At 40.2% G+C, this 11046-nt stretch overlaps 3 protein-coding genes across 3 annotated transcripts; 1 reads left to right on the forward strand and 2 right to left on the reverse strand.

Moving 5' to 3' along the window:
- Positions 1–301: 301 nt before the first annotated feature.
- LOC137733957 (peptidyl-prolyl cis-trans isomerase FKBP20-1) lies at positions 302–2636 on the forward strand. Its single transcript, XM_068473178.1, has 6 exons — positions 302–501; positions 980–1116; positions 1253–1386; positions 1472–1551; positions 2059–2151; positions 2310–2636. Exons 1-6 carry the CDS (start codon positions 326–328, stop codon positions 2458–2460), a joined length of 771 nt encoding a protein of 256 aa, XP_068329279.1. The 5' UTR covers positions 302–325; the 3' UTR covers positions 2461–2636.
- A 1934-nt stretch (positions 2637–4570) lies between these two features.
- LOC137734775 (E3 ubiquitin-protein ligase SDIR1-like) lies at positions 4571–7624 on the reverse strand. The gene is made up of 9 exons (XM_068474061.1): positions 7339–7624; positions 6790–6932; positions 6510–6564; positions 6374–6426; positions 6026–6254; positions 5757–5871; positions 5556–5601; positions 5255–5380; positions 4571–4859 (listed from the first exon to the last, which is right to left on the reverse strand). Exons 2-9 carry the CDS (start codon positions 6865–6867, stop codon positions 4734–4736), a joined length of 828 nt encoding a protein of 275 aa, XP_068330162.1. The 5' UTR covers positions 6868–6932; positions 7339–7624; the 3' UTR covers positions 4571–4733.
- A 1516-nt stretch (positions 7625–9140) lies between these two features.
- Positions 9141–11046, reverse strand: LOC137734715 (aspartic proteinase PCS1). The gene has a single exon (XM_068473982.1). The coding sequence runs from the start codon at positions 10782–10784 to the stop codon at positions 9495–9497; it is 1290 nt and encodes a 429-aa protein (XP_068330083.1). The 5' UTR covers positions 10785–11046; the 3' UTR covers positions 9141–9494.

The following is an 11046-nucleotide window of genomic DNA, read 5'->3' on the forward strand; positions in this document are numbered from 1 at the left end:
AATCTCCCACACTTCAACGTCGTCAAACAAATTCAAGCATGTTCTCTCAACTTCAGTGACAAATTCAGATCAAGTTTTTGCATGTGTGATTACTGATAATTAGATTATTAACTAAATATTAATTAACATGCTTATTTTTATTGATGATACATCATATAATTTATAATTTTGATCAAAAAAATTAATCTAATTGATCTCTCTAACATTAATCGTGGTACGGTAAAAACTTTGAGCGGTACCTTATGCTTCATCCACTTATACTTCTCCCATCATTTCAGCATCTGCTGAATCACACGCTAAACGTGCGCGTGGGAATTTCATTATCATGATCGAGTCATCGTTATATAAAGACGCCATCTTTCCGCGTCGAGTGCATCCTTCATCAGACGCCGATGGCCACCGAAGCTCCCGGCTATACCACCCGATTTATCGTCTCCCTTTCAACCCGACGACCCGATTGCCCCTCTCCGTTTCCGAAGCTCCTTTATCGCCTCGAAACGGGTCAGTCCAACTCCAACTCTCTCACCCTTACTCCCAAAATTACTGATTTTTGTATTTTTTTTAATTTTATTTTTTCTCACCTTGTTAATTTGAGATTGAAGTAATTGGTGGATTTTAGTTAAAACCCCTAATTTTATTAGTTTAGCTTCAATTACTTGTTAATTTCTGTTTAGAACAACAAAATTTAAAACTTTTGGGGGGTTTTTGTTTGTAATTGTATCAAAAACCCACTAGGGTTTTGAATTTTTTTTATTAATGTCTTGCAATTTATCATTAGTTAATGGAAATTCCTCTAGGGTTTTGAAATTTTTTATTAATGTCCTGCAATTTATCATTAGTTAATGGAAATTTTTTTTCCAAAGATACAACCTTTCTGGAGGTTTTTTTTTATGCTAAGTAATGATGTGGTGGATTTGCCTTTTTCATATCCATTTTATCATGTCATGGATTCATGTTTGTATGTCTATGACATGACCAGAACATTGAAGATTGCAACTGCTGCAGCCATGAGTGATGCAATTGATTTATCCGGGGATGGCGGTGTTCTCAAGAAAATTGTAAGGCGTGCAAAGCCAGATGCAATTGCTCCGACCCAAGACCTTCCGCTCGTTGATGGTAAGGGCTAGAGTGTTGTTGCTGATCATATTTATTTTTCGTTTGTGCAGTGGGAACATTTTGTGATTAGGTTGAGTGGAAATACCTAGCAAACTTATGTTCAATTTGTTAATAATCATAGACATTATGTTGGCAGTTCATTATGAAGGCATTCTTGAGGAAACCGGCGAAGTCTTTGACACGACGCACGAAGATAATACAATATTCTCATTTGAGATTGGGAAGGGCAGTGTGATCAAGGCTTGGGATATTGCAGTGAAAACCATGAAGGTTAAAATAAGCTTCTCTTTGAGGATTTTTTTGTGAATTTTTTAAGTCCCCTATTACATGTTTTCTCTTTTGATTGTTTCATCAGGTTGGGGAGATTGCTAAGATCACTTGCAAGCCAGAATACGCCTATGGAAGTGCTGGTTCTCCACCAGATATCCCACCCGGGTAATGCCTTTGTTCTATTCATTATTTTTCTGTCAAATTTTTTTTATTAAGGGACACTAGGAGTGCTAGTAGCTTTGTTAAGTTAAAAATATGTTTGCGCACCGAGATGCCAAAACAACACTGTCCAGACATAATTATCTCCCAAATGTGGATAGTATATGCTTATAGTAAACAATTGCATCTTAGTCTATGATTTAAGAGTTATTTGGTTGGTGATCTTCGATTCCCAACTATAAACCAAGATATTTGTTGAATAGATGTAAAATCTCCAGAAGCATGTTGAAAAGAAATGTACATAAATTCCAGGTGGTAAGACGAGGGAGGGCCTTCACGCTCGGTACTTGCCAATTTGTGCATTAAGCATTCTGGTGTATGACTGTATCCAAGTGTTCGTAAAAGTCTACATCAATTTTCTTGGTTAATCATGTTTTATTTCTTGTTACAAATGGTGTCGCTCTACAATGCCTTTGGAATTAATTCATCGTCCATTACAAATTACTCCTGCAGTGCAACCCTTGTATTTGAAGTGGAGTTGGTTGCTTGCAATCCACGGAAGGGATTAAGCTTGGGTAGTGCTTCAGAGGAAAGGGCTAGGCTAGAGTAAGTCCATTTATTTTCATCTTCTCCATAACTTACATTCCAGATATATAATGCAAGTCTTATTGTTACCGTTGAACTTTTTGTTGGTTCCATTGAGATCTACCAACTTTTTTGTAACCAGTATGATTGATTGAATTTTGTGTTGGTCCTCACAACAGAGAACTGAAGAAACAGAGGGAGTTAGTTGCTGCAAACAAAGAGGAAGAGAAGAAGAAGAGAGAAGAGGCCAAAGCTGCTGCCGCTGCTCGTATTCAAGCAAAGTTAGATGCCAAGAAGGGCGGAGGAAAGGGAAAAGGGAAAGCAAAATAGGCACTCGGTCGCAGACTCGCATGTTTGCATGAGCTTGATCCTTCGTATTTAAGTAGCTACAATAAATAAATTTAATTCGCAAGTTAGACCGAACTGTGTCCTCCATAAATAAGTTATTTTCGGACCAGAAAAGATGTTATTGATGTGTTATTGAAATATGAGGTGTTGAATTATTACATAATCCATGCTTTTATTTATTTATGCTGAATTATTGCATTTCTTTACTGTGCTGCCCGGAATTAATCGGCCCGATTGAAATTTCCTAGATCGGAAATTCCGATTCTAATAATTTCCGGCTGCTAAATTCTTGACAAAAGTTCCAAATTCGGGAACTTTATGAATCACAAGGCCTTAACAAGGAGATTTCAATCAGATACACAAAACTTGTATTGCAAGTATCAATTTCTTCACCATTGAATGGCAAGGTCTAGTAAATCTTTAGATTTTTAGCCTCGCCTCTCAAATCATGAGTAATTTAGGAGACGCTGTTGAAGATGTAACCCTTCTGCCTGACCCCCTTCTGTGACTTCATCAAGTCTTCCTCTATCTATGGCAGTATCGAGCTCTCGAAATCCAGGCCGTTCAAGTTTATCTGCCGAGACATCTCAGTTACAGCAGCTGGCAGCGGAGTAGCATCTTCAGTTACACTTGATGCATCTACTGCAGAGGATACACCGCAAGGAGGCAGAACATTGCGTACATTGCATCCTCCTCGATCTACTTATAACTTCAAGGATGACATGGAGGTGTTCTACCCTCTAGTGGATGTTCATCCAATCACACGTACACTTGACAAGCTGTGGGATGCTGACAGATCAAACAAGGATCATTTGTTTGCAGATAAGAAGCCACCTTCATCACTTTTGTTTCCTTGGCCCGGTAGGATCTTTAGTTTTCTTGGAGGAAATGAATGCTCAATGTCGAAGTTCTGAATGATAATTTGTGTTATTCCTTGGTGCAGGATGACATACAGTCATCGTTGTTTGCACTATCAGATTCAACTCCTGCTCCATCATCCAAGAGTGAAGACTCATCCGTCACCCTTCCAGAAGCTTGGGGTTGTGAGAGATTTTCTGTAAGTATAACCACCTGCGGCGTCCGCCATTCTCTTTTCCATCTCGCATTGGGAAGTGACCTCAGAAATCAGGTTCAATTTTATCTGTATTGCCAGAACGACAGGCTAAACCTTGATTCACCAACATCTTTGGCCTTTCCTCAAAGATTCTATCTAATTATGCTGAGAGAATTATCGCCACATCAAACTTCAACGACAGAACGTCCATGGCAGTGGGTTTGCCGGAAACAAATGAAGCAGCAGCTGAAGGCAGAGAAGAGGTGAACTGTCGAGTAGCTTGTTGTCCAAGTCAGACACATCAAACTGCCACAGAATCAGGTGCTCTTCCACGCAAGAAGAAACTTTTGATTCTGTTCGGAATTCCACAGAAGAAGATATTTAAATTTTAAGAAAAATTCATGCGCGAGAGATACGCATCTGTTATCTTCTTGTTCTTTTTTAAATTTTCTGGAAAACCAAAAGCTGAGCTGATGAAGGTTAAGCCTCTTCGGAAAGAATACCAGCAGCACCGGCAATTACTTTGAGCGCCCGTGAAGATTGTTACTCTTTTGATTTTTTTTTTTATGGATTTGGGATATGTATGTCGCTTCAAGCGTTATAATTTGCAATTTCCCCCAACAGAGTAGTACTAGAAAAGCCTTAGATTTATGAGTTTTTCAATTTTAATCCAATCACAACCGCTAAAAAGGCCATGTTCGTAAGGAACGGAGATGTTATCGCTCTCCAAAAATTCATCCTGCACTCCTTGGTGAAAAATTAATTCAACCACAACCGCCATATGAATTGGGATCCTCTCCGGATCTCTATGTCTAGAGCTTATGGACAAAGAGATCCGGACCGTTGAAGAGAGAAATTTTGACCCTTAATTTGTGTAAGGTGAACCAGTGAGATTGGCTAATAGGAGCCGCAAGATTAAAAATGAGTGGTTGGAATCTACTGATCCTTTAGCTCTGGACACAGAGATCCGAAGAGGATCTCGATTCCCGCCATGTCATGTGGTCTACAAAGACCATCTTTTTTATACGGATTTCAAAATACACAAAATTTGTTGTATTGAGGGCATAATATATTCAGCCATTTCAATGCCTAAATGTCAAGATAATTACAGCAATGCCAATGCTGGCCATAACCCTTGAATCTGATCCATCAGTGTGCCTAACTATGCAGGAAGGTACATCTACTAGTTACTCTGTTATAATTAAACCATGTAAGAAGCATCCGTTCCAGCTTCTCCATTTTCATGCCACCCTGATCCTGCTCGGAATTTACATACCGGACAGGTTCCCTGCTGCCTCAGCCATGGATCAATGCAACTAGCATGGAACTGCAGCAAAACAACAGAAAGAAACACAATAATAAAGCGAGATTTTAGAATACCGGAGCACCATTACATAAAAGTGTCTTCTATCACAACAATGCACCACACAAGGTTTGGAGTGCAAAATGAGACTCCTCTTGTCCAATTAGCTAGAGATGTGTTTTAGGTTCATAATTTGCTTGAGTGAGAGAGCGTGCGGTGTGGGGACGTGTGTGCACGTGTGTGTGTGTGTAGGGTCGAGCCTAGATGCATTTTGTAGTTGGGACCAACCACACATTACTCCGTATCAGAAGAATTTCTTAGCAAACATTTTTGTTCAGCAAGAAATCCTAAAACTTGCAACTGAAAAATACAGGAAAAAGAAGCCTAAGAATGTCAAACCACTGAAAAGAGAACCGAACCTGATGCAAGCATGGAAGGCTGCGGATTAGTTCTCCCACAGTAACTTGCTCCAGGCAAACACTACAAGTCAGTTCATCTTCCACTGCTTTTGTGCTCCCAACTGTGTCGACAGTTTCTTGCTTCTTCTGCAAAATAGAACAGAAAGATACAATGCCACAGAATAAATGCACTGCTATCATATCATACACAAAATTTCTTCTGGTTGTACTCATACAAAATGAAATGCAGGAATCTCTTTACTCTTATAGAGTGATAGAAGGGTGAAAAATACAAAAGGAAAGAGGGATAATATATAGCCACCTCAGCAGGTGCTGAAGATGAAGCTTGTTGCATTGATGAAGCACCACTGCATACAGAACAAAACCATGATAAAACAAATGTATTCAACATGCAAAGGCTAAACAACTATAATTCAATTCATTCTTCCATTTGTCTCAAAAATTGTTGGACTCTTTTTGTCTAAATCAATCACTCAAGGCAAAAAAAAACTAGAGAACTTACATTTGAGGACCTGGCACCTTGTATTTATGGACCGGAAGAGCATTTATCTCTTCCTCACTCATAGAAGAAGCTGCTGGAACATTATCAGAATCCAGAGCTCGCAAAGTTTCATAATCTGGTATTGAACAGTAGAGTAATTTGGCATAAAACTAAAGGCTATAAAAAATACTAAGAGACAAAGCTATGGTTTGGCTAGTAAAATTTTTATAACAGCCATGAATGGGGTTTCAAGATGTAAAAATCATTTTCAGACAGATTTAACCACTAACCTAGGTCATCAAATTCCCGGTCAAGAAGTGCAAGCTGAAGCCTGAGGCCTTGAAGGCGCCCTCTTGTTGCTAGGGCTATCGATGGTGGCATATGCAACCGCAATTCAGTATGGCCAAGAAGGCCACTGCCTGATGCTACATGAGCCTGTGCTTGAGCTTGAAGTTGTTGACATGTTGCATACATCCTTAATGTTGTAGCCATCAAAAAGACACCAAGAACTAGCCAGAGCTACATGCATAAGTTTAAAAGAACGATGTTTAAATTTCTCATAAAACAACCTAAACGAACAGCAACCTGGACCAGTAAATGTAGCAAACCAATTTAACAGACTCGGAGAAAGACAATACCAGAAAATTTGGTGACATCTGGTGTGAGTTCAGTATCATGAACAGCAAAAGAACTGACCATAAGACAACACATAAACAGATATCAGTACCAACCAACAAAATTACAAGACTATACAAAGGGTAATATTATAGGCACCTGTGACAAGAAAAGCAAGTGAGTTGGAATTGACAGAGCGTGGTGGATGAACGCGCTGAGATAAAACAACCAATATCAGTACAAATTAATGAATAATAATAACTTTGCCCCTGTTCCCTAGAAGGTGCAATTAGGCCCAAAGGGTATTGGCAAATGAGAAAAATAGAAAATTGCATACACACTGGCCATGGATTAAAACATGAAATTCAAACCTCCACCCTTGAAAAAGGTCGAATTAGGGCCAAATTCAATGGAAATATGTGAAATACAAGAAATGTACCACTGCACGCCGCTCTGTTATAAATTCCGGGAATCCACTTTCGATATCCGCCCTGGAACCCCGGAATACAAAACTCATGTCTGTAGAGTTCCAAAGCCCTCTCTGCTCAAACTATGAAGTCACTGACTTTCCAATTCACTGAACTGAAACACGCCAAGAAAACACATACAACCAGTAATCCTCATAATTCATACACAAACAGAAGCAAAATACTGGTAAAACGTAACTCCAGATTCCCAATTGACGTGCAGTAAGAAAATCACGAGTGAAAAAAATAAAAAAACCAAAACCCAATTAATTCCAAATTCCTGATACAAAATCACAAACCAATAAGAACCCTAATCCCCAAATCACGTTCCCTTAGCTATGCAATTAACCACAAAAAATTATTCTTTGAACTTTAGTGATTCAGGTCGCAATCGAATGCTGTGAGAGATTAAGAATTACAGAGGCATATTAGAAGAAGCTTTCGTAAGCTACGATCAAGAAAATCAAAGCAATCAGAAAATAAACAAGGGACTGAGAAACGCGAATAGACAAAGGACTCACAGAAAAGAAACGACTTCGGATGGCTCAGATCACAAGAAACGGCAGCGTTTTCACGAAAACGCCATGCAAGCGCTTCTTCGTTGGAAGAAAGGGAGCGAGTTGGAGCGTGCAGAAATCTGAGTCGACTCGGACGCGTTTTGCCGCTCCCGTCGGAACTGTTTGGTTTGTTTAACAACTCTACGAAGATTTTAGTTCAATTAGTGTTTCGCCACGACACCGTTTCCCTCCTGGTTAGTCTTTAACGGCTGCTTTGACTGCTAAATCTCGGAGACTCCTTTTCGGTTTCAACTTTCGGGCTTCCCCAATCAGCAACCAGTCCTAAACGCACCGTTCTGATCAACAAGAAACCAAACAACATAACCAACCAAGAAACCAAAATTAGGTTGTCTATCAAAAGTGGTGAATTGTCATGTTAGTTACAGTGCGTTTACAATCTATTATGTTCAATGTTCAAATCATTCATTCTCTCATTAATTTAAAATAATTGAATTTTATTGAGGGAGCAATTTCAATGTAACAGGTTGAAAGAAGAAAATGAATTAGGTTTTCTATTGGTGAATCTCTTTCGAGTAAGTCCCTCTAGTTTTAAGGGCCTCTTTGGATTGATTGTGGCCAATTAAAATGGACTTGAGTCCAGTCTCTTGTTTGTTGTGTTAAAATGTAGATAGGGAAGATTGGACATGATAGGTTATGAATCAAAATAGAATGAGTTATCTAACTTATCTTTATACATGAGTTACAAGTCATGTCTTACATGTCCGTGCCAATCCTATTATATCCTTAAGGCTCAATCTCATCTAACTCACCAAACAAACTCTAAGACTACGTCACCAATGTGACCACAACAACAAAACAAACAAACAACGTAACTCTAACTGGTTCTAAGATTACATCACACGTTTGACCATCATAATAAAGGCCGTCATAGATAAATAAAGGGAATTGTTATTGGTACTCCAAATTTCTCATTCTACACTCCAAACTTTCTATATTTAGAAAGAAAAATACACTTGTGAGGAGTGTAAAATGAGATTTTTGGAGTGCCAATAACACTTCTCTAAAGAAATTCGCTTTGACTTTTGTTGTGGTATAAATAGGCCACATTTTGTTTTATTTATGATCGCCAAGGGAATAGTTTATTTATTATAGAACTTAAAAAAAAAAATATATATATATATATATAGGGGAAGTGGGGAGGGTTTCAAACCCGAAACATACGGATAAAAACTCAACACCCTATCTAGTAGGATATTAGATCATCTACATTGATTTTCATGACTTGATCATTAAATTTTAAAAACATATTTTACGAACAAGGGATTTAGTACATTGTGTATCAATTTCAATGAAAATTTGAGACTATGGAAATTGCATATTATCTTTTATCACATATGTAGGGTAAATTGAGCAAAACATGGGGGAGGGAGACAATTCAAGTGCAAATTAATGTATGATTTTATAATATGTGCAACTCTTGATAGATTAGGCACCCTTCACCATCCTCTTCGGTCCCACAGAAAATCCAAACTCCGCCATTGGAGTTGGAATCTTGAAGAAATTTTTAGTTATAATGGGAACATGGATGATATATCATATGTTTTTATGTAAGTGATAAAAAGTTTTAATTTTTAAATTATTAACCTTTTAACACACATATCTCATTATTTATATAAAAACGTAATGTATTATCTTGTGTGAATATCATACTGAAAAATCTTTTGGAATCATGGGCAATCGAACCCTGCAACATTCTACCCCTCCTGCCCCACCTGCCGTCACTAAAATACATATTCATTGCCCAACACAAAAATACATATTCATTGCCCAACACAGAGTTACAGAATCTCACTGTTAAAAAATTAAAATAAACTACAAAATTACCAAAACAGAAAAGTTAAACTATTCAAAGTACCACCTAATTTTTGATATTTACGCAAATCCCCAGGACCACATAATATCTGAACAAAATGGGCCACCTATCTTAGTATCAACAACTTTGTTCGGCCCATCATGGTCCACACAATCACCTAATGAGACATGTCTTAGCCTTTGCCGCTCACGTCGTAGTACGTTATTGGTTTGAAATACCTTCATCTTATCGTATTGATTTGTAAGTCACCAAAACTTTGCCAGCTCAGACCTAGCCCGGGTCCCACTTAAGCACCTAGGCCAAGCTTTTGACCAGCAAGATCACACCTAACCTCAGCCACTCCCACCCTAGATTTCTCCAGATCAAATTCCATCCACAGGTTCTGCTGATGATAGTGACCAATCACAAACGCCTCTATGCCCAGCAAGTCAGAGTTCCCGTATGTGAAGCAATACACCTGATTCCCGCCCCTAACCATTCCCGCCACCCGATACAGCAGCCTCTCCCCCGACACGCTTATCTCGGCCCCCCGAAACATCAGCGTCACTGCCGGCAACTCGGGCAGGCTCGGCCGGTTCGTGGGGACTTGGAAACACAAATCCATCGCTCCTTGGAACACGAAATTCGGGTCGTCCAAAGTTTTCAGAACCGGTTTGGTCTGCTGAGCGAATTCGTTTTTCAGCGCGGTGTAAACCGGACCGAGTAGGAAAGTGAACTGGGTCCCCGAGTCGACCATTGTTTGACCCGCCCCGGTATGGTCCGGTACGAAAACCGATTTCGGGAGTGGTAACACCTTACCTCCAACCCGGATCCCCTCCAGCTGGACCGAGTACGCGACCCGGTCGAAGTACGGTAATGGTGTCGATATCTGAACCAGAGGGGTGTAATTTAACGGTTTGAGCCAACCAAATTTCGCTTCGCCGAAAAGCAAAATACCGGACGAGTCGCGATCCGATATGCAGTAGGAAAATTTCGGAAATCCCATCTGTGTTACGAAGGACAATGACCCGCGGTTCATGCCCATTAACCCGGTTGTCTTGGCGTCCTCATCGGCGTTCGAACTGGACCCGGAATCCATGCACCCGAATATCGTACCGGGTTGGGCTGACGACCCGAGATTGAAAGTTTCCAATGCGAGGTTGCCTTCGATGGAGGAACCGTCGGCGTAGGAGAGAATGGCGTGGCAGAGCTTTTTCGGGTCGCAGGAAACGGGATTGGGGAAGTCGCTGGTCCGGGTCCGGCAGACAGGAGAGGAGCAGGGGACTGGGGAGTAGGACTTGGATGCGAGTGGGTTAAAAACAAAGTTGAAGTTGGGAGCTTTTTTGCAGCGGAGCCAGGAGAGCTCGCTGCCGGTGTCAAGGACCATGGTGACTTGCTGCGGCGGCGAGCCGACCGAAAGGGAGATTGTGAGGGTGACGTTGTGGTGGAAGGAGAGCTTGTTGGTGGATTTTGGGAGGTACCCTTGAGGGAGGGTTTGTGTTTTGAGGGGTAGGATTAGAGTTTCTGGTTTTGGAGCAGAGAAACAGAGGGTGGTGAGGAGTTGAAGAAGAAGAACGAAGGGTAGGAGAATAAGCATGGTTTTTGGTGAAACTACGAATTGAGGAACTGAAATCGAATGGAATGTATGTTTTTTTTTGTTGGATTTGGGATTTGAATGCGTTGGTGTTGCAGGGGAGTTTGAGAGATTGGTGAGAGAGCGAGAGTTTGTGGCGGGGTCTCTGTATTTGTTGCAGGTGTGCGTGAGTGGTGAAGGGTACGATTTTTGGTTTCTTATATACTACATAATCTCTCTCTCTCTCTCTCTTTCTCCCAAAATTTGGTTTAAGAAAATTTATACA

The sequence above is a fragment of the Pyrus communis genome, chromosome 5, assembly GCF_963583255.1.
Source record: "Pyrus communis chromosome 5, drPyrComm1.1, whole genome shotgun sequence".
NCBI classification, from domain to species: Eukaryota; Viridiplantae; Streptophyta; class Magnoliopsida; order Rosales; family Rosaceae; genus Pyrus; species Pyrus communis.